Genomic DNA, 24,050 nt, shown 5'->3' with positions numbered 1-24,050 from the left:
CACTCTAGTCCGGTACGGGGCTGGTATCACCCGTACCGGACTGTGCGTGTGGATGGGCGAGACCGTGCGCTCTTCCGCATAGCACGGTGCGCTCTTGATCCGTCGCTCCCCGTAATAAGCACGGGGAGATGGCTCAGGTCTCCATCCTGACTCTGCCCAACTCCCCATGTGCCCCCCCAAAAATTTTTTTGGGGGCTGGGCCTCCCGGTCGCGGCCGGCTGCGACAGAGCCTGGGCTCGATCCCAGAATCTCTGGTGGCACAGCTAGCACTGTGGGAGGCCCCCAGACAGGGAATTTTTACTAGGATTAAATGTCAGGAATTGTGAAAAACTAAGTTTAAATGTATTTGGCTAAGGTGTATGCAAACTTCCGACTTCAACTGTATACAGTAAATATAAACAACTGATTTGACCTAATCGTATATAAATAATTATTAAGCAACTATGATTAATAAACAATATAATATAATCTGTTTGTTTAAACTAAAAAGTATTGTCCTTACATAAACAGTTTATAAGCTTATCATAAGTTCTTAATAACAAAAGCCTAATTTCTTCCTCTCCTCCTTGAACTCATCAGTGATCTGAAATATTAGGGATATCTGAAAGCAAAATGTTTCCCCCAGTCATATCTGTCTTCTATACGTGGCCCTGGTTTACACTAAAAAGGGAAATGAACCTTGCTCTGCAACCAAGGTGCATGAATTGAGGAGCAAACTGAAGGGAAGAGGAAATTCAGCAATTCTCTTGGAAGACAGTGTCAGTGTATAAAATGCTTTGTTACTGTTAAAACCAACATGTTTTGGCCCGTAGCCTTAGGGTTTACACTACATTATGTTCACCACACCAGCCATGTCAGATCAAGGATGACTTCCAAGTAAGGAGGAAGGAGGAAGGATTTTATAGGTATTCAAGTACTGAAATGAGGCCTGCTGGGTTAACTGAGGGTTTCCAGTAGGTACTGCATCTTAACCTTAAACTTTTGTGGGGGAAATTGAAAACTGACCCCAGATTAGTGTCTAGGGGCAACTTTACTATACACCAGTAATTCTGTACCTCAGTATTCTTCGGATCAGGAGTGAAGGCTGCAGTTCCAGCTCCGTCCTCCAGGAGGAGCCGTGTGCTCGCTAGCAGGTGCCCCAGCCGGTCCCTCACTGTTTTCTTCTGGCTTTCGTATTGGACCCTGTCCCCGTCGTTTCCCACCCCCTCTTCCAGGCCAATGGCACGCTCCAGGAGGTTCCGGCACTGTTGCAGGGCGGAGTAGAGGCGCCACAACCTGTCATTCGGTGAGAGCTGGGAGGAGAGCAGCGGCACGGTCACCAGGCGCTCCCCGCCGACGGTGAGTTCCTCGGAGAACGCCTCCTTTTTTCTCTGAAATGGGGAGTGAGGAGGAGGGATGGAGAGAGTATGGAGGTGGAGAGAAAGAAGAGGGTGATGTCATGTAAAGAAAAAACACATTAGCAGTGTTTAAAAGTACATTTCCATGACAGTGAGTGGAGAAAAACGTATGTTTTTTTTTGCACAACGAAACTGTTACACTGCAAAGGAATCACCACAAATGACCAAAGTCAGGCATAACACAACAAATAGAGCACAACCAAACTCAATGTGCTGATGCAACTCAAAGGCAGCACTGCTAATCCAGTTCTCTAAAAGAGATGAGGCATTGACAAAGGTTTACAGCTTAATGAATGCCACTACTGTATTTTGTTCATAAAATATAAAGTACAGACTTAACAAATTTGGGAAAGCGTTTCAAAGACACCACTTTTTCGTATTTTGCAATACCACCATGGACACCACGTTTAACTGCTCCTGAGTCTGTCCGAATATGGACACCGTAGTAATGGGAAGCTGTGGCCATGAGGAATGCATATATGAATAAGTCACTCATTCCGAGTTAGTATTTAAACCAAACTGCATGTGGAATCTTCGAGGAAGTACAAAAGAGCTGACCTAAGAGACTGTCCAGTAAAGAGCATGTTTGCCCATTTTCCGATGATAGTCTAGCAATTTTCCTTGATGAGCAACAACTGGCAAATGTTTGAACCCTATTGCGGTTAGGACAACATCCGCCCTAACAGAGGGGGTTAGTGGTTCAAAGGGATGGCTGGTTCAACTACCAGAACCAACCTTCCCCAACTTCCCTCCAGGGGGAAAAACAGGCAGGATGTGTGACATCACAGGTGTGTGTGTGTGTGTGTGTGTGTGTGTGTGTGTGTGTGTGTGTGTGTGTGTGTGTGTGTGTGTGTGTGTGTGTGTGTGTGTGTGTGTGTGTGTGGTAGGAAGTTATTATATTCTATTGCATCTAGATCAGAGAATAGTGAGTGAGCTGTGATTCCTAGACTATCATGGGAAAATGGGCAAGTACTTCACCCCCAGTCACGACATTATGCCAAGGTGCTAACATTCTGACCCCCATGAAAATTATTCTGTGCCTGTGTGGTAGAATGATTACCGTGTAACATCGACAAGGCAGCCCTGCTTATACAAGAGCAACGGTCAAGTAAATGTGTATATTGGTTTGTAAAAGGCTACTAGACAGGGAGCAGTGGAGTGAGTTATGAACTTTGAGGGATAGGCCTATATTGTATAGATTGACCTGTCTAGAGGGAGGGGCAAAGGTAAGGCAAACCGGAGACAGCAAGCTCTTGATCTAACTGTCATGATCTATTTCAACACATTATTATGAGTAATGACTACGTGGTAATAGATCAGTTGAAAATCATTAGCAAATGTGTGGGCTATGTCTTGAGTGAATTTACGTAAACCGCATGTGTGTATTATGTTGAGTGATCTACCTAAACCAAGATTATTATAGTTTTGTGTTTTTATATTCGTTTTTATTTATATTAGTTTTAAGATTTGTGTTTTAAATTCAGTTTACTTCGTTTTTACATAAACCTTACTTGTTTTATAAAAACATGTATATTTTGTTTTAGTGTTAGTGACAGAAAGAAGCCTATGTGTGGGAGACTAGGAGACATGTATGTGTTGTATAGTTTTAGTGTTAGTGACAGAAAGAAGCCTATGTGTGGGAGACTAGGAGACATGTATGTGTTGTATAGTTTTAGTGTTAGTGACAGAAAGAAGCCTATGTGTGGGAGACTAGGAGACATGTATGTGTTGTATAGTTTTAGTGTTAGTGACAGAAAGAAGCCTATGTGTGGGAGACTAGGAGACATGTACGTGTTGTATAATTTTAGTGTTACTGACAGAAAGAAGCCTATGTGTGGGAGGCTAGGAGACATGTATGTGTTGTATAGTTTTAGTGTTAGTGACAGAAAGAAGCCTATGTGTGGGAGACTAGGAGACATGTATGTGTTGTATAGTTTTAGTGTTACTGACAGAAAGAAGCCTATGTGTGGGAGGCTAGGAGACATGTATGTGTTGTATAGTTTTAGTGTTAGTGACAGAAAGAAGCCTATGTGTGGGAGACTAGGAGACATGTATGTGTTGTATAGTTTTAGTGTTAGTGACAGAAAGAAGCCTATGTGTGGGAGACTAGGAGACATGTATGTGTTGTATAGTTTTAGTGTTTTTTGGGATGCAACTTCTTGTAACTGTGGGGAAGAAATGCATAAAGTGTCACACCCTGATCTGTTTCACCTGTCTTTGTGATTGTCTCCACCCACCTCTAAGTGTCTCCTGTTTTCCCCATTAGCCCCCGGTGTATTTATCCCTGTGTTTCCTGTCTCTCTGTGCCAGTTCGTCTCGTTTTGCCTAGTTAACCAGCTCCTATTTTTCCCAGTCTCTGTCTTTTCCTAGCCCTCCTGGTTTTGACCCTTGCCTGTCCGGACGCCGTATCCGCCTGCCTGACCTCGAGCCTGCCTATCGCCTGGTACTGTTTGGACTCTGACCTGGTTTATGAACTCTCTCCTGTTCCCGACCTGCTTTTTGCCTACCCCTTTTGGTATAATAAATATTGGAGCTCAACCATCTGCCTTTGGTTGAGCTCAACCATAGTACCGTGCAGTATCGAAGAGCCCTCACTGCTGCTCGATCATCCTATTTTTCCAACTTAATTGAGGAAAATAAGAACAATCCGAAATGTCTTTTTGATACTGTCGCAAAGCTAACTAAAAAGCAGCATTCGCAAATGGAGGATGGCTTTCACTTCAGCAGTAATAAATGTATGAACTTCTTTGAAGAAAAGATCATGATCATTAGAAAGCAAATTACGGACTCCTCTTTAAATCTGCGTATTCCTCCAAAACTCCATTGTCCTGAGTCTGCACAACTCTGCCAGGACCTAGGATCAAGGGAGATACTAAAGTGTTTTAGTACTATATCTCTTGACACAATGATGAAAATAATCATGGCCTCTAAACCCTCAAGCTGCATACTGGACCCTATTCCAACTAAACTACTGAAAGAGCTGTTTCCTGTGCTTGGCCCTCCTATGTTGAACATAATAAACGGCTCTCTATCCACCGGATGTGTACCAAGCTCACTAAAAGTGGCAGTAATAAAGCCTCTCTTGAAAAAGCCGAATCTTGACCCAGAAATTATAAAAAACTATCGGCCTATATCGAATCTTCCATTCCTCTCAAAAAAAATTGAAAAAGCTGTTGCGCAGCAACTCACTGCCTTCCTGAAGACAAACAATGTATACGAAACGCTTCAGTCTGGTTTTAGACCCCATCATAGCACTGAGACTGCACTTGTGAAGGTGGTAAATTACCTTTTAATGACGTCAGACTGAGGCTCTGCATCTGTCCTCGTGCTCCTAGATCTTAGTGCCGCTTTTGATACCATCGATCACCACATTCTTTTGGAGAGATTGGAAACCCAAATTGGTCTACATGGACAAGTTCTGGCCTGGTTTAGATCTTATCTGTCGGAAAGATATCAGTTTGTCTCTGTGAATGGTTTGTCCTCTGACAAATCAATTGTAAATTTCGGTGTTCCTCAAGGTTCCGTTTTAGGACCACTATTGTTTTCACTATATATTTTACCTCTTGGGGATGTCATTCGAAAACATAATGTTAAATTTCACTGCTATGTGGACGACACACAGCTGTACATTTCAATGAAACATGGTGAAGCCCCAAAATTGCCTTCGCTAGAAGCCTGTGTTTCAGACATAAAGAAGTGGATGGCTGCAAACTTTCTACTTTTAAACTCGGACAAAACAGAGATGCTTGTTCTAGGTCCCAAGAAACAAAGAGATCTTCTGTTGAATCTGACAATTAATCTGGATGGTTGTACAGTCGTCTCAAATAAAACTGTGAAGGACCTTGGCGTTACTCTGGACCCTGATCTCTCTTTTGAAGAACATATCAAGACTGTTTCAAGGACAGCCTTTTTCCATCTACGTAACATTGCAAAAATCAGAAACTTTATGTCCAAAAATGATGCAGAAAAATTCATCCATGCTTTAGTTACTTCTAGAATGGACTACTGAATGCTCTACTTTGCGGCTACCCGGATAAAGCACTAAACAAACTTCAGTTAGTGCTAAATACGGCTGCTAGAATCCTGACTAGAACCAAAACATGTGTTCATGTTACTCCAGTGCGAGCCTCCCTACACTGGCTTCCTGTTAAGGCAAGGGCTGATTTCAAGGTTTTACTGCTAACCTACAATGCATTACATGGGCTTGCTCCTACCTATCTTTCCGATTTGGTCCTGCCGTACATACCTACACGTACGCAACGGTCACAAGACGCAGGCCTCCTAATTGTCCCTAGAATTTCTAAGCAAACGACTGGAGGTAGGGCTTTCTCGTATAGAGCTCCATTTTTATGGAATGGTCTGCCTACCCATGTGAGAGACGCAGACTCAGTCTCAACCTTTAAGTCTTTACTGAAGACTTATCTCTTCAGTAGGTCCTATGATTAAGTATAGTCTGGCCCAGGAGTGTGAAGGTGAACGGAAAGGCTGGAGCAACGAACCGCCCTTGCTGTCTCTGCCTTGCCGGTTCCCCTCTCTCCACTGGGATTCTCTGCCTCTAACCCTATTACAGGGGCTGAGTCACTGGCTTACTGGTGTTCTTCCATGCCGTCCATGGGAGGGGTGCGTCACTTGAGTGGGTTGAGTCACTGACGTGGTCTTCCTGTCTGGGTTGTGCCGTGGCGGAGATCTTTGTGGGCTATACTCGGCCTTGTCTTAGGACGATAAGTTGGTGGTTGGAGACATCCCTCTAGTGGTGTGGGGGCTGTGCTTTGGCAAAGTGGGTGGGGTTATATCCTGCCTGTTTGGCCCTGTCCGGGGGTATCATCGGATGGGGCCACAGTGTCTTCTGATCCCTCCTGTCTCAGCCTCCAGTATTTATGCTGCAGTAGTTTATGTGTCGGGGGGCTAGGGTCAGTCTGTTACATCTGGAGTATTTCTCTTGTCTTATCCTGTGTCCTGTGTGAATTTAAATATGCTCTCTCTAATTCTCTCTTTCTCTCTTTCTTTCTTTCTCTCGGAGGACCTGAGCCCTAGGACCATGCCTCAGGACTACCTGGCATGATGACTCCTTGCTCTCCCCAGTCCACCTGGCCGTGCTGCTGCTCCAGTTTCAACTGTTCTGCCTGCGGCTATGGAACCCTGACCTGTTCACCGGACGTGCTTGTTGCACCCTCGACAACTACTATGATTATTATTATTTGACCATGCTGGTCATTTATGAACATTTTAACATCTTGACCATGTTCTGTTATAATATCCACCCGGCACAGCCAGAAGAGGACTGGGCACCCCTCATAGCCTGGTTCCTCTCTAGGTTTCTTCCTAGGTTTTGGCCTTTCTAGGGAGTTTTTCCTAGGGAGTTTTTCCTAGCCACCGTGCTTCTTTCACATGCATTGCTTGCTGTTTGGCGTTTTAGGCTGGGTTTCTGTACAGCACTTTGAGATATCAGCTGATGTACGAAGGGCTATATAAATAAATTTGATTTGATTTGATTTTGCCTCCTGTGTCTGAAATTTGGTCTTGCCTTGTGCCCTTATATAAGGGGCAATTCCATGGTAACGGAATAATGCTTTGACTCAGATTTTTCTCTTTAAAATGTATGCCAAACAAAACATTGATTTCAAAGTTTAACAAACCATACGATTCTACTCACAAGGACTAGTTTGAACAATTTACAAAGAATTTCACAAAAACAAATTTACTGGAATAACCGTGCAGATGCAAAGTTTGGTAGCAGAATTACAATAAAATCTCCCTCAGTTGTTTAACAACATTTTCCAAAAACTCTGTTTAATATTAGGAGATAGTGAACTACAGGAAAGTGAGGCCTGAACACGCCCCCATTCTCATTGACGGGGCTGTAGTGGAGCAGGTTGAGAGGATCAAGTTCCTTGATGTCCACATCACCAATGAACTGTCATGGTCCAAACACACCAAGACAGTTGTGAAGAGGGCACGCCAACGCTTATTCCCCCTCAGGAGACTGAAAAGATTTTGCATGGGTCCTCAGATCCTCAAAGTTATACAGCTGCACCATCGAGAGCATCCTGACTGGTTGCATCACCGCCTGGTATGGCAACTGCTCGGCCTCCGACCGCAAGGCACTACAGAGGGTAGTGCGTACGGCCCAGTACATCACTGGGGCCAAGGTTCCTGCCATCCAGGACCTCTATACCAGGCGGTGTCAAAGGAAGGCCCTAAAAATTGTCAAAGACTCCAGCCACCCTAGTCATAGAGTGTTCTCTCTGCTACCGCACGGCAAGCGGTACCGGAGCACCAAGTCTAGGTCCAAAAGGCTTCATAACAGCTTCTACCACCAAGCCATAAGACTCCTGAATAGGTAACAAAATGGCTACCTGGACTATTTGCATTGACACCCCCCCCCCCACCTAATTTTTACGCTGCTGCTACTCTCTGTTTATTATCTATGCATAGTCACTTTAGCTTTACCTACATGTACATATTACATAAATTACCTCAACTAACCTGTGCCCCCGCACATTGACTCTGTACCAGTACCCCCTGTATATAACCTTGTTTATTTTATTTGTTTCCGCCCCCAAACAAGAACACGCTTGTTTTTTCCGGACCAGACCAAATCTGAACCAATCATAGACGCTCTATGTCACAGTACAGCACAGTAGATTGGTGTATTTCTAATACCCTTTTAAAGATGCTAGACGCTGTTTAAGACCCCTTTTCCAGCTATTTGACCAGAAGTGGGTCCTAATTTTTAGGATGAAAATGTATATTTGCCTTAATTTAAAAAATATATACTCTTGGCTTTCATTTGACACCCAATTTGACATGCTCCTATGAACTTTACATGTTGGTGCTCATGGGTCCGTTAAGATGGATATGCCCTAAGGTGATGGGTTAGGTCATAGGTTAGGATAGGTTAGGTTAGGTTTAAAGGTAGACTCAGTGAGATAACATAGATGCACGAAGTAAACAGTAAACATTATTGCAACAACCAGGAGCACTGAAGAGTGAGGCGAAACATCTCTGCTGTTTTGGTCCCGTAGCTACCACGTAGCAGCGTGAAGCGCACCTGTGCCAATACGCAGATACTATGTGTGACTGTGTACGAGCATAATCTTGCATCATGCTCATCTCAATGGACACGTTTGAGCGGATCGTTTTTGTCAAGTTGGTGACAATCGTTGGTCACCGCCTTTCAAATTGTGTTGCATTCTGAGGTAAAAAAATGTCTGACTTCAGCCTACCTGTCGACTGCATAAACTTTACAAAAATCATGTGATCAAAGGGCATGAAGTTTTGACTACAATCGACTGCAAGTTGCTGCAGTTGCTCTTCACCAAGTTCATCCTGCAGCCATTGACTGCATTCTGAAGGCTCTATTGTCAACCAATCATTAGGGTGTTTTTGTTTGACCCATGTGACCAAAAACAAGAACCAATTTGCTGTGATTTATGTGTACAGTGGATATACAAAATAAATGGGATAATTGAGGCTCTCTCTCACTAAGTGATTGTACAATGTGTAAACACAATATTATATTATGATTTCAGTTTGTGTGATATGGGGGTTAAATACATGTTTATTTCATCATTACGAAGAAAATATTTTATAATCAATGGCAACACTGTCATGTTGATTTGAGCCTTGCTGTTGGAAAATCTGGTGTTGTTTGTGTCAATGTCATCTTGCCGAGTCTACCTTTCAATTATGAATTCAATTTCAATGTGAACCGTCAGATTGAAAAGCTTGAAACTCCCATAAGAAAAATGTGAAAACCCGAAACGCAACATGTAAAGTGTTTGTTCCATGTTTCATGAGTTGAAATAAATAGTTTTGTCACACAACACAATGCCACAATTTTGAGGGAGCGTGCAATTGGCATGTTGACTACAGGAATTTCCACCAGAGTTGTTGCCAGAGAATTTAATGTTCATTTCTCTACCATAAGCCACCTCCAATGTTATTTTAGAGAACTTGGCAGTACGTCCAACATTTTTCAATTGGGTTTGATAATTATTTTATTTCGGTTTACTAAATACTTTTTTTAATGATTAGTTAGTTTTAGTTTCACTTTCACTTTCACAGTTTCACTATAACCTTAGCAGATACCTTATTGCCTAATATTTTGCAGGCTATTGGGAAAGGGGCAGTGATGAATTTAGGCATAGGTGACATGAGCAGCCGCCCAGGGCGGCATCTTGCCGGGGGCGGCATGGGGTGCCTGCACAAATATATATATTTTTTTTTGTTGAAAAATAATAAAAAATATTTAAAAAATATAATTTTATATCTCTCATTTGCACATCACATCAATGATATCATGTCACCGCGTGGGCCTGTGGGTCAATTAACCTTGTCGGAGTGGACGCCCTGATTCTAGTTTGTGAGCTAGGCAGGCTACTGCCTGGGAAGGTCTCCCACTCAGAAGTACGAGATGGAGAGGGGGCGGGGGTAGGTTGACCTCAGGTTGAAGTGGGGGTTCACCCAGGGAGCCATACCAGCTAGAACCGCCACTGGGGGAATACCTAGTCAGTTGTACAACTGAATGCCTTCAACTGAAATGTGTCTTCGGCATTTAACCCAACCCCTCTGAATCAGAATGCGGGGGCTGCCTTAATTGACATCCGCGTCTTTGGCGCCCGGGGAACAGTGGGCAGAACGACCGATTTTTATCTTGCCAGCTCGGGGATTTGATCCATATATCTTTCGGTTAATGGCCCAACGCTCCAACCACTAGGCTGCCTGCCGGGGTGGAGATTCAAAAGCATTGTCTTATAATTAGTTGGCTGATAGATAAAGGTTACATTCCTAACCGCTCCCTGCCTCCCAGCAAAAGAGGAAGGGGGCTGAGTCTATGCAGGTTGAGGTGTGTGCGTATGAAAGAGAGGATATATTGTATCTGGCTATTTGGCGGAAAACCAAGAAGAATTTCATCATTCGCACCCCGTCCTTTACATAGTTCATTCATTGAGTGAGAACGCGATGCACATGGAAAAAACGTGCATGTCCGGACATCGACATGTGCGCCAGAAAAAAATCCCACCTCTGTCATTCTTGTTATATGGGGCGTGCATGAGTATTCACATATTCACCCCCTCCTTATCTAGTTACATTCCTGGACCCCCACTCCTGGATCGGATGCCACACACACACACACACACACACACACACACACACACACACACACACACACACACACACCCCCCTCAATCCATCAATAAATGTCCATTATCGCAATCCATGTGCATCAAGACATTTCCATATCCCAATCTTCCATATCCCTTTCATAGGCTAGGCTACTGGCTAAATAACATGTTTTGTCAAGCAACCAGTAGGCCTAATAACAGGTTAATAACTGCGAAGCAGAATGCAGCAGAATGAAATAGCCTGTCCAAACTTAACACTAGTTAACACTAGACAAAATACTTACATAAAGTTCCAATAAAAAAGTGCATTCATGGTGCAACTCGTCAGCAAGAGCAGCTGCCCTCGCAGTTCGGGACTGTTCCAAACCAGCCCCTCTTCTTGTACGTGTCCCTGCCATATTCAGTAGAGAAGCAACAGACTGGCACCGAATAGCAATAACGTTTTCTTTTTTTTTACTTTCCCTTATGCCTGCTAGTTTTCCTGTTTCATAGTGCTAAAAGTCAGACAGCCATCAAGAAGCGCGTCTCCGCCCTTTCTCGGGCTTCAACCAAGCCCGTTAATTCAATACCTTTCTGTGTACGAATTCCTTCCCTTACCTCCACAACTTTACCCGTTGTGTTACTATGTTGCAGTATTAAATATCCTTGTCTAGTGCCACACCTCCCCTTCCCCCGGTAGGCTTATGTCAGGCAGGCATGTGGAATTTAACGGGAGAACTAAAGCGGAGGCGTGGGAATGGGAGGAGTCGCACGATGGTAAACTATTATTTATTCATGAAGAGTTTAAACGAATTAGCCTGACAGAATGACGAATCTATTCATCAAGACTAGTGATGCATTGACGCGGTAGTCGGGACCAGGAAACTCGGAAATGTCAGACTTGCTAATTGGTTGTAGTTATACGCGTCCCGCGTTCAACCAGTTAGCAAGTCTGGCATTTCCGAGTTTCCTAGTTCCGACTTGCACATGAACGCGACATTTACATTTTAAAATGTTTCTTTAACCTTTATTTAACTAGGCATAAGCTACATCAGAGGAAGGTCCGTCACAGTTTACTGCCTAAATGAATAACTCAGCTGATTTGATGATCAAGTAGTCGTTATTACTTGGTTATTGTGTGGCTCTATAGTTATTTATTGTCAATTGACAGGAAAGTGGGTTTATAACCATAGCATAGGGCCTCATGTCTCACAAGATTTATCATAGGCTAATATGCATAGGCTTAAAAAATAACAACATTTCTGAACCGTTGAGTGCGCGTTTTTCTTTTCCCTTTCCCGGAACGTTCTATACTGCTGCCGGGACGGGATTAGTAACATTGTTGTCGATCGCGGGGATAGAGGAAGCCTGTTGTATCAATGCATTAGAGAAATAACGAGGGCACAGAGTCTGTAAACATCTAGAATGCGTTCGCATTAATAACCTACACCCAGAAACAAATCATTTTTGAAATTATAGGTGATAAATAGTTTTTAATAATGTAACAGTTGACTAGGTAGTTTTGGTAGGCCAAGGGTGAAATCGATTTTATATAGGCCGTCATTGTAAATAAGATTTGTTCTTAACTGACTTGCCGAGTTAAATAAAGGTTCAAAAATAGAAAATACATATATTGTCTTGAGGCCTTGAGTGTGAAAGATAACACCTTGAGGTGTTTTATTTCAGTGTAATTCTTAAGTTAAAATCACGCTAAACCAGTTCAATGGGAAATTTTGAGGATTAAATGTATTAACTAAAATGTCAGACGTTTTATTCCTTCCAAAATGTCAGATTTGTCTAGACTTGCATCATTCAGGTATGTTCCAAAGTGCAATACCACTTCGATACTCCGGGTGACATAGTGTCCACTTCACAAACAGTGAAGCCATTTTGGCTTATATGGACGCCTTTCTTTTCCCCAACGCAGTTAAGCCAAAACTACGCCCCGTTATTCAGCGCAGAGACAGTGACCTTCCAAGGTAATAATTAGCTGCCTACCGTAATGCAGGCCTATTATTATCATGTTTGGTAACATTTGCCCATGTAATTATTTTTCAGAGTTTGGATGAGTTGTAAAAATGTGTCAGAGAACTCTGCTGAATTCCCTCAGTTGAAGGTCAGCTAATAACCTTGGCTACTTAACGTTACTATACGGACACGTTCCTTATTAGCGTCGTTTCAGCAACATTTAGCGTCCCGCCAGCAACATTAAGAGTTACAGCGTTCCGCTTTTGCCTTCAAACGTCTGCAGTAAAACGCTATGCGTATGATACGAAATCAAAACAAAAAAAAACTTCCGTTTTGCATAGTGCATAATGTTAAAATTATGTTTCAAATGTAAAACTACATCATGGAAAAATCTAAACTTATGACTATTTTACCCATGCAACAGAAAATAGCAATTCACTGGAATACATATTTGACTTTAGAGGAAAAAGTTTACTACCTGTCTCACCAAAAGACTCAGTTGGGTCTCTACTAACCAAATATGTTTCATTTTGCAAGGGTACTATGTCCTACGGACTGTTGCTAGCTTTTTACTCTGCCCCCTTCATAGCCTCCTATGCAATACACTGTATTGGACTGTCTACTACCTGTCTCAGCTAAAGTGGGGTGGAAAACACTCAATAGTGTGAGTTTGAACAAAAAGCTATGTCATAAGAAGTGTTGCTGGACTTTTAGCTGGTCGAACAGCTAAAATGGGGTGCCTGGACACGATACGGTTCAAATATAGCACAGTGACATAGGATGCATATAGTATATTGTCATACCAAAATACTGTATAATGCAAAAGACAAATATCTTACAATCGTCCTTCTGGTGGACACTTTAGACAAAAATACAACATACAATAAGTTTATTCAGAAAGTCAAGAGAGATGCAAGTAAATTTGGTCCAAAAAAGTATACTTTATTCATAAAATATTACAATGACGTTAATTAATCAAATTGATCATCAACAATTACACAAGTTTCAAATGAGTTTCAAGTTTTATTGTCACGTGCACAAGTACAGTGAAATGCTGACTTGCTAGCTCTTTCCCAACAATGCAGTATTCAATAACAAATAGTATAAAGTCAACAACAAAAAATGAAACACACAAGAAACAAGAAAAAGATGAGAAAGTAAGCTATATGCAGGGTCAGTACCAGGGACACTGGCGTGGTTAAGGTAGATAGGTACATGTAGGCAAGGGTAAGGAGAAAGTGACTGGTAGCAGGATAAATAATAATAACAATCAACATGGCAGCAGCATAAAGGAGCCCTAATATGAGGTTCGGTTTGCACCTACCAGAACTTGGCTAGCTGAAGCGAACATCTGTGCTTCGCATAACCCCTTAAATATACATTTGCTTGCAAAACGAGAAAAACATTGCAATATCGTAGTTTGTTCCTCTTGAGACGCCGCAGCAATAACACCACCATAACACTTCCTCAAAATATTCCTAATCAATCAAATATAAATACAGGCTTTAGTGGTGGGTGGGTGTGCTGGTGTGTGAGTGTGTGGGTAGAGACCCCTGAGTGGCATATTTTATTTTATTTTATTTATTTATTTCACCTTTATTTAACCAGGTAGGCAAGTTGAGAACAAGTTCTCATTTACAATTGCGACCTGGCCAAGATAAAGCAAAGCAGTTCGACAACATACAAAAACACAGAGTTACACATGGAGTAAAACAACATACAATCAATGATGCAGTAGAAAAAAAAAAATAAGACTATATACAATGTGAGCAAATGATGTGAGATAAGGGAGGTAAAGGCAAAAAAAATGCCATGGTATAGCAAGAAAAACACTGGAATGGTAGATTTGTAGTTTGAAGAACGTTCAGAGATAAAATATAAATAATATGATGCAAAGGAGCAAAATAAATAAAATAAATAAATACAGTAGGGGAAGAGGTAGTATTTTGGGCTAAATTATAGATGGGCTATGTACAGGTGCAGTGATCTGTGAGCTGCTCTGACAGCTGGTGCTTAAAGCTAGTGAGGGAGATAAGTGTTTCCAGTTTCAGAGATTTTTGTAGTTCGTTCCAGTCATTGGCAGCAGAGAACTGGAAGGAGAGACGACCAAAGGAGGAGTTGGCTTTAGGGGTGACCAGAGAGATATACCTGCTGGAGCGCGTGCTACAGGTGGGTGCTGCTATGGTGACCAGTGAGCGGAGATAAGGGGGGACTTTACCTAGCAGGGTCTTGTAGATGACCTGGAGCCAATGTGTTTGGCGACGATTATGAAGCGAAGGCCAGCCAACGAGAGCGTACAGGTCGCAGTGGTGGGTAGTATATGGGGCTTTGGTGACAAAACGGATGACACTGTGATAGACTGCATCCAGCTTGTTGAGTAGGGTATTGGAAGCTATTTTGTAAATGACATCGCCGAAGTCGAGGATTGGTAGGATGGTCAGTTTTACGAGGGTATGTTTGGCAGCATGAGTGAAGGATGCTTTGTTGCGAAATAGGAAGCCAATTCCAGATTTCACTTTGGATTGGAGATGATTGATGTGAGTCTGGAAGGAGAGTTTACAGTCTAACCAGACACCTAGGTATTTGTAGTTGTCCACAAATTCTAAGTTAGAACCGTCCAGAGAAGTGATGCTGGACAGGCGGGCAGGTGCAGGCAGCGATCGGTTGAAGAGCATGCATTTAGTTTTACTTGTGTTTAGGAGCAGTTGAGACCACGGAAGGAGAGTTGAATGGCATTGAAGCTCGTCTGGAGGGTTGTTAACACACTGTCCAAAGAAGGGCCAGAAGTGTACAGAATGGTGTCGTCTGCGTAGAGGTGGATCAGAGATTCACCAGCAGCAAGAGCGACATCATTTATGTATACAGAGAAAAGAGTTGGCCCAAGAATTGAACCCTGTGGTACCCCCGTAGAGACTGCCAGAGGTCCAGACAGTAGGCCCTCCGATTTGACACACTGAACTCTGTCAGAGAAGTAGTTGGTGAACCAGGCGACGCAATCGTTTGAGAAACCAAGGCTATAGTGCATATAGTGCAGATAGTCAGTGCAGATAGTCAGTGCAGATAGACTGTGGGTGAGGATGGGCAGCTATTTTCTAGTTGTTCGAAAGTCTCAGTGCCTGGAGTCACCATTATACTCAATGAACCTGATATATACACATTCTTACATAACATTAATGCAAGAATCTTTTTTTCTGATAATTCATACAAAATCTCATACTGTTGTGACTGAATTCATTGATGTTATCTCCAAATAGGACTGCTTAAGTGAACAAACACACATAACTACTTCCATCTTCTCCTCTCTTCACCATACTGAGCCGCACCAAAACCAAACCCTTAACTTACCCTTTACCCACACAATCGGGTTCGTATCCTTACCCCAATCCTGCCCCTTACCCTAAACCGGGTTCGTATCCAAATCCCATACACTCATACATCACTCTTTGCCTTCTTTGAGCCCACCCCTGTCTTTATTCATGTTTTGTATAGTCTGATGTTTTGTTTTGACTCCTATTTTGTTATTTGTCTTTTTCTATAATTGTAAAGTGACTTTGGGTCCTTTGAAAAGCACTAAGTCCCATGCATTATCATTATCATCATCTACCTGAGCTTTGAAATTCCCACAATGATTAGAAAACACATATTTCAGAACAATGTCCACAACCTTTCCATGTAATGCCAAATACTGTATAGACAGATATTTATTTTGTGCGTGAAGAATGCCCTCCATTTCCTTCTCATACTGCTTTATGGAGTCCATTATTTTAACACTCAATGGAATACTATTGCGAGCACATTACTTTCTTTTTTCATGTTTATAGCTATGGCCGTCCAAGGTGCTTTTAAATTCACAGATATCATTAAATATTTTAAAAGACACCAATTGCTTGCTATTCTAAATAGCTTAGGCAGAACATCAATACTCCCAGAACAGAAATTCTGTAGCTGTTGGCTAACAAAAGAACAAGAAGCACATAAATACAATGTGATCCTCCAAATGAGATTTTACAAGATCAAGGTGCACATCAATTTAGTGGTGGGTGGGTGTGTGTGTGGTGATGAGTGTGCGTGTGTACAGTACCAGTCAAAAGTTTGGACACACCTACTCATTCAAGGGTTTTTCTTTATTTTTACTATTTGTGAAGACATCAAAACTATGAAATAACACATATGGAATCATGTAGTAACCAAAAAAGTGTTAAACAAATCAAAATATAATTTATATTTGAGATTCTTCAAAGTAGCAACCCTTTGCCTTGATGACAGCTTTGTACACTCTTGGCATTCTCTCATCCAGCTTCATCTGGAATGCTTTTCCAACAGTCTTGAATCAGTTCCCACATATGCTGAGCACTTGTTGGCTGCTTTTCCTTCACTCTGCGGTCCAACGCATCCCAAACCAGTCTTTGCCCAACAAAGTGATTTTAGGATATATAAGTTATCCTGTACGAGCTTTTGTGCCAAATACATTATGTTGTTACAGGTGTCAAGCTTATGGACATGTGGCAGCAGTGTATGGGAGGGAGGTTCCTAGGTGTGAGAAGTGTGCAGAAGGACATGAGACAAAGGAATGTGTAGCATTGGGGAAAGTAGTGGTATGTGTTAATTGAAGGGGTGCCCATGGGGCTGGGGATCAGAAATGTCCCGTGAGAGAGAGGCAAGTTTAGGTTTCCTGGTTTAGAGTAGTGCAGAAGTTATCATATGCTGAGGCAGTAAAGAAAGTAGAGGAAGTCGGGTCAAGGGATCCTGAGAGGAGTGGTTTGAGTAGTAGATCTGCACTAGTAAAGAGGGATAGGACAACAAGTGATATATCTTTTAGTAAGATTGGATTACATTTTTTTTATAGCAATGGTTATCAACTGGACTGCAGGGACGGAACTTAAGTTGCAGAAAATGGAGGTTGTGGTGGCAGCTGCAGAGAGGTATTTGGGTGCGCGAGACTTCAGAGACGTCAGAAGAGTTACACGGTGTCTTAAGTGGTGGTGTCCCTTACTTTCAGGTTGTTGGCCTGAGGTAGGACTAAATAGATTTAAATAGTGGATTAGGGTGGTGTTATTTCTTTGTGTGTTTTTTCAAATAAAGTACAAGGGAGTTGTACTCCAGTCTAGTAGGTGGCGGTAATGCAACATTTACTGGATGCCAACCGCCGTTAAACCTAATCGAATAAGAAGTAGTAGTACGCAGGGAACTTTTATTTTGAAGATTTTCGAAATTCGGTGACCCAGAGGTGCTTTTTTGTTGTTGTGTCGCTTACACTTTCCTTTGAATAAGCAAATTGTAGCTACACCAACAACAGAACTACAACAAACATCTTCATACGGAGTATAACTGCTAGTTCAATCAAACATAAGACGAAGACCGCAATTTGTGTGACTGGATTAAAGCGAAAGAAGGACGAAGAGACGGAAAAATATAGATACTAGCTAGCTAACGTAAGGCTAGCAGCAAGCTGACATGAATTTTCTCGTTGGCTATGGCGTGTCCTCTGATTCTGACAGCGACGGGGATATTGGAAACAAGAAGTAAGTTACAATTCAGGAATAGAATTGAGCAAACTTTGTGGAAGAATAATTGAAAAGATAGACGTGTGTTCCATAGAGCTCGCCAAGTTGTAGTCCTAAAACCCGGGAATTAGTTACCTCTCAGACCGAGGTAAAGTTGGTTTTATATTCACACATTGACATTCAGAAATTCGCCAAAAGCCATTTACAAATGTAAAAATCATTAACTAATTCACCGTTTGTCACAGAACCATCAAACTGGATGATGTATTTCTATAAATGTCTAGCATACTTTTGCAACCTTTGTTTTGAATACAAATTCCAGTTTTGATTTGATAGAAATACATAATCTATGAAATGTAATTTAAAGCTGTATAAATCAATAACTAATTCACCGTTTGTCACAAACATCAAACTAGGTATGATTTATTCTATAACTGTCTAGCATACTTTTACCATCTTTTTTTTTTAAATGAAAAATTCCAGTTTTGATTTGATAGAGGGCAGCTTCATTAAATAGTACACACAAAACACCAGTCTCAACGTCAACAGTGAAGAGGCGACTCCGGGATGCTGGCCTTCTAGGCAGAGTTCCTCTGTCCAGTGTCTTGTGTTCTTTTGCCCATCTTAATCTTTTACTTTTATTGGCCAGTCTGAGATATGGCTTTTTCTTTGTAACTCTGCCTAGAAGGCCAGCATCCCGGAGTCGCCATGTTTTGCTGGTACTATTTAATGAAGCTGCCAGTTGAGGACTTGTGAGGTGTCTTTTTCTCAAACTAGACACACAAAAATGTTCTTGCCCATTTGTGCACCGGGGCCTCCCACTCCTCTTTCTATTCTGGTTAGAGCCAGTTTGCGCTGTTCTGTGAAGGGAGTAGTACACAGCGTTGTACGAGATCTTCAGTTTCTTGCCAATTTCGCGCACGGAATAGCCTTCATTTCTCAGAACAAGAATAGACTGATGAATTTCAGAAGAAAGTTCTTTGTTTCTGGCCATTTTGAGCCTGTAATCGAACCCACAAATGCTGATGCTCCAGATACTCAACTAGTCTAAAGAAGGCCAGTTTTATTTCTTCTTTAATCAGTACAACAGTTTTCAGCCGTGCTAACATAATGACAAAAGGGTTTTCTAATGATCAATTAGTATTTCAAAATGATAATCTTGGATTAGCTAACAACGTGCCATTGTAACACAGGAGGGATGGTTGCTGATAATGCACCTCTGTATGCCTGTGTAGATATTCCATAAAAAATCAGCCGTTTCCAGCTACAATAGTCATTTACAACATTAACAATGTCTACACTGTAATTCTGATCAATTTTATGTTATTTTAATGGACAAGAAATGTGCTTTTCTTTCAAAAACAAGGACATTTCTAAGTGACCTTAAACTTTTGAACGGTGGAGTATGTTATGGTTCACTCTTAGTTTTCCTTACCTCCACTGTGGAATGTCCATGTTGATCCCCTTGGTTGTCTTGGTCCTCTTGATCCATCCACATGTCTTTGTTAGTCAGACCTGACCCCTTCATCCTGTAGTTTTTTCCTGTAATCTAATTTAATATGACTGAAGATGCAGAATTTTATGCCAGGCCCCTTCTAATAGGGTATAACAGACTCGTTAGAACTTTGACCACATGCCCTCTAGACTGAATTTTTACTTAAAACAAAAGTTGTAAAAGTATGCTAGACATTTATAGAATAAATCATGCGTAGTTTGATGTTTCTGTGACAAACAGTGAATTAGTTATTGATTTATACTGCTTTAAATGGCATCTTATAGATTTTATGTATTTCTATCAAATCAAAACTGGAATGTTTACTCAAAAGAAAAGTTGTAAAAGTATGCTAGACATTTATAGAATAAACCATATCTAGTTTGATGTTTCTGTGACAAACGCTTAATTAGTTATTGATTTGTACAATTTTAAATGGCTTTTGGCGAATGTCTGTTGAACATCTGTTGAATGTGTGAATATAAAACCAACTTTACCTCTTTCGTTCAGCCATTCCTATGGGGAAAGAATAGGGTTTGTGGATAAATGCAGAAAATAAGGTCTGAGGTTCACACAGGTTTAGGAGATTTTTATATGTTTTTGTTCTATGAGATAATATCAGTCAGTTTTATTTAATTTAACATTTTATTTTTTCAGAGAGTCATATTGACACCAAGATCTCTTTTTCTCGAATTGCATACATTACAGAAAATACACGCGTCAAAATATAAATACAAAATGCAAGCAGAAAGAAAAACACGTTCATCAGTAATAAGGTCCTAAATCAGCTTTCTGAATTGCCCTAGAGTCACCAAAACATTATTTTAAGAACATTTAGAAGATTGTTCCACAAATAAGGTGCAAGAAAACTAAAAGCTGATTTCCATAACTCAGTAGAGACCAAAGGAATTTCCAGAGTTAACCATCCCTGAGACCAGGTGTGGTAACTCGTATGTCTAAAGTTTAGTAAAGATGTTAGGTACAGTGGGACTTTTTTGTAAAAGGGCTTTATAAATGAAAACATAGCGATGTATCAACCTACGTGACATCAAACGAGGGCCAACCAACTTTCTGGTAGAGGATGCAGTGATGAGTCCTAAAATTGTCGGCCGTTATAAAGTGCAGTGCGCTATGATAAGCTGCATCTAACTGCATTAATGAAGTGGCAGCTGTGTTCCTCTAGATGATGTCGCCATAGTCTAGAACCGATAGGAACAGCATCTATTTCTATAGAAGAAGCCCATTTTTATTCTCCGCAGCTGAACTCATTTGTCGATATGCTTTTTAAAAGACAGCTTCTCATCTATCCAGACGCCCAGATATTTGTAAGCAGGGACACGATCGATATGGACACCATCCAAAGTACATATGCATCATCAGAGTTATTTTTATGCGCTCTAGAGAAGTTTAGTTTTACCTGCGTTCATTACTCATTTCAGGTCAATCAAGTTTTTCTGTAATACAATGAAGGTAGACTTGTTCAGACAGAGCCTGGTCAACCGTGGGGGCAATAGAATACACAACACTATCAGTGGCATATTAAGTGCAGGTTGTAATTGAATGTAAAGAGTAAAAAGTACAGGACCAAAAATCGACGAATGCGGGACACCTTTAATATCCAGGAAACCTGATTTAACACCGTTAAGTAGATACACATTGAGTTCTCTCTGTCAAGTTATTTTTAAACCAATTACATGCAGCCTGGTCTAGACCATTTTGAGGAAAGCCTCTGGATTAGCAGTGAGTGATCAAAAATATGGAAAGCCTTTGACAGGTCAATGAAGAGGGCAGCACAAGGTTGCCTTTTATCCATACAGTTAACCGCTAAAATATTTGAATCCTTTGTTAATTCTCGGCTAAGATCTTTACACTACAGCTAGTATACCAGATCATTTCTACATGTTGTTTATTTGAAGGACTGAGAGCAAGGTGGATGGAGAGACCCAGAAGAAGAGCCGCAATTTCCTCCTAGAGTCCGGGTCAGCCTCCAGCGAGTCAGACTGTGACTTCAACCCAGAGGAAGAGGGGGACCCCGTATCTCAACTAAAACCTAAATGCCCTCCTCCTGCCTGTATGGCACCCCCCTCTGAGTCCCGGACCCCTCTCCTCCCCGCATCCTCTAGTTCCCTCTCCCACAAACTCCCCCCTCCACCCCTCGGGGCCTCATCCAAGAGTGGCGTATTCGCCAACCCCTTTAAGGCGCAAGCCGACCAGAAGCTCAACGTCTTGCAGAAGCACGTCCCTCTCACTCTGCTGGCCCGGCCCTCCCAGATAGGAGGCAAGAGGATGTGCGTGGCGTACAGGAAGGACGGACGCTGCAGGTTCGGGATCAAATGCAAGTTTGCCCATGACAGCGACCTCCAGAGCTCCATCATTCCCAATGAGTATGACCCCCCTGCGGGTGACGATCCCGGATCGGACCAAGCTGACCCCAACGCGGGGGGCTTTTCATACATGGGTCGCCAGAACTTTCACCACAACCAGGGAGGAGACCCTGAAGAGGAGGGTCAGCAGTCTAGGAAGAGGAGAGTAGGGCTGAGTAACACCCTAGTGCCTCCTAAAAGGTCAATGAAGAATTATGCAATGCAGAGGAAGAGAGAACAGGTCAATTTGAACTGAGTGACTTGCACAGGGATACTGTCAGCAGCAATATACTGTGTGTGTGTGTGTGTGTGTGTGTGTGTGTGTGTGTGTGTGTGTGTGTGTGTGTGCGCGCACCCTCACATCGTTTTAGTGTGTGACAGAGAAAATGGGAATATGTTCCAATTTTGTACCCTTATTCTGCACTCATTTACTCCCCCTCATGGATGTAAAAGGAATGGACTGGTGTAAAATAGGGTTTAAACTTCTCCCTACCCATGATTACATTAATGTAATGGAGTGAGTGCAAACTTCTGTTAGAAGAGAAGATAATCAGACCACAGCCAGAGAGTATTCTATAGGATACCTATAGCACACTTCCACATTTCTGTTCAGTCCAGTACATATACTTCAGATTGGTAGTTTCTACATGAAACGTTTATGTAGTTTCATTGAAAACGTATTCCTTTCTGTAAGAAACTGTCCATTGGAAATATAAGCTACAATTTGTCATTGTTAAATAAATGCTTTAAATGTTTGTAACTTGTGTTTGTGATCACTTAATGATGAATGGGCATAGGAACTGGCGATACGAATAAAGTTATGGATCGAGTTTAGGAAAATATAGAATTATTGATGAAAGTGGATTTAAACTTTTGCTTTGATTAGAGAAAGATTGAAAGAAGAGGCAGCACAGGGTTACTTTTTTGGATCAGTTGCAACACACTCCGGCATCAGTCACAATGTAAGCACACACACTTAGCTCCTGCTTTTTGGGATGGATCTATTGGAGCTTCTACACACCAGTGAATGACGCTTCTCTTTTGGAGTCCAAAGCCAAAAACTGCAATGAAAGCTAAGATCGAGCGGAACAGACAGCGGGCTCTGATGCTGAGGCAATCCCCGACTGGCTAGTAGACCATTGGCAAGAGAGCGGGGTGGCACCTCGGCTAAAGTCGCAAAAAACAGTCGACTTTGGAGGAGGGTTCTTCATTGATGGAGAGGGACAGGAGGAGCAAAGGGGAGCTAAGGTGGCGCATCAACCAGGTATGTACATTTTATAACTCATCAAACATTGCAGGAGGCAGCGGGGTCATATCTGTTGCGTTAGGTCAGCGTCTATCAGAGGTCATCTCTAGCTGCTATGCTGTCTTATCTGTCGAAGATGTCAGATGTGTAACAGAAAAAGATCTATTGGTTCATGTGTACTGATTCATGCCACAGCAAATGCCAGTGACCGAGTGGAGTCAGTTTCTTTCTATAGCCTAGCTACCTGGAACAATGGCCATGATTCAATGGTTTACGACACAGTGACAACCAGCCACTATCTGAATGACTGTTAAGAAGCTCCGGTTTTTATTTTTTACTAGGGCACCTTGGCTGACTGACTCCTAGCACTCTCTGCATTGATTGTAAGTTGCTCTTGATAAGAGCGTCTGCTAAATGACTAAAATATCAAATGTAAATGTACTTGTAGTGTAGATGGTGTTGAGTTAGCCTGGGTGCCATGTCTGCTTGGTCTGACAATTCCACAAGCAGTTGGCTAGAGAGCAGAAACGCTCCTTAGAGGTGTGGTGCTCCGAGGAGGCTAAGGAGTCCAGAGAGAACAGGGAGGTGCAGAAGCGCTTCAACAAAAAGGTCAAAGGTCAGTAACACCTTTTTTGTGTGATTTTTTTGTTGTTGTTGAATAAACATTGGGACAGACAATTGGCTTTACAGACAACAGAACGACTGTTCTTATCCTCACTCGGACACACGGCCACTCATAAGTTACCTAATATAGATCAAACATACCACCTCCAGTGGATTGTGGGAAGCGGGTGATGCAGTTTTTGTTTCTATATTGATTTAAAAGCACCTGCTCACTGAGCTTGCCAGGTATCACTTGTTTATTCATCTTACTGTACATATTAAATGGATGGATTGTTATTTACTCTGTTGTGAACAGAGCTGTGTCGTGCAGTGAGGAGCAGCATGAGGACAAAGGACACCAGTGCTCACC

The 24,050-nt window shown here is 42.0% G+C and overlaps 2 protein-coding genes and 1 long non-coding RNA gene across 5 annotated transcripts in view; 2 read left to right on the top strand and 1 right to left on the bottom strand.

Moving 5' to 3' along the window:
• LOC106609956 (uncharacterized) overlaps positions 1-11,214 on the bottom strand; it is a 30,339-nt gene extending 19,125 nt beyond the window's left edge. Inside the window, exons 1-2 of the mRNA XM_014209025.3 lie at positions 10,810-11,214; positions 1,056-1,370 (exon numbers count right to left, since the gene is read on the bottom strand). Coding sequence (XP_014064500.1) covers positions 1,056-1,370; positions 10,810-10,923 — 429 coding nt within the window. The 5' untranslated portion in view covers positions 10,924-11,214. The remainder of the gene's footprint in view (positions 1-1,055; positions 1,371-10,809) is intronic.
• Positions 1,230-7,449, top strand: LOC145881513 (uncharacterized). Of its 2 annotated transcripts, none has more exons than XR_014393052.1 (3): positions 1,230-1,338; positions 3,751-3,840; positions 6,418-7,449. It is a non-coding gene; the product is annotated as an uncharacterized LOC145881513 (long non-coding RNA). The 2 variants fall into 2 exon arrangements; XR_014393051.1 differs by lacking the exon at positions 1,230-1,338 and adding an exon at positions 1,369-2,623.
• A 1,137-nt stretch (positions 11,215-12,351) lies between the features above and the next one.
• LOC106609955 (uncharacterized) lies at positions 12,352-22,586 on the top strand. 2 transcript variants are annotated; one of them, XM_014209022.3, is made up of 2 exons: positions 12,352-12,483; positions 21,385-22,586. In XM_014209022.3, exons 1-2 carry the CDS (start codon positions 12,404-12,406, stop codon positions 22,085-22,087), a joined length of 783 nt encoding a protein of 260 aa, XP_014064497.1. In that variant the 5' UTR covers positions 12,352-12,403; the 3' UTR covers positions 22,088-22,586. The 2 variants fall into 2 exon arrangements, with proteins under 2 accessions (XP_014064497.1, XP_014064498.1); XM_014209023.3 differs by lacking the exon at positions 12,352-12,483 and adding an exon at positions 17,665-17,994.
• Positions 22,587-24,050: the final 1,464 nt, after the last annotated feature.

This window comes from Salmo salar, chromosome 08 (genome assembly GCF_965601325.2).
Source record: "Salmo salar chromosome 08, fSalSal1, whole genome shotgun sequence".
Classification (NCBI taxonomy): domain Eukaryota; kingdom Metazoa; phylum Chordata; class Actinopteri; order Salmoniformes; family Salmonidae; genus Salmo; species Salmo salar.
This window is presented reverse-complemented; position numbering and strand designations above follow the sequence as displayed.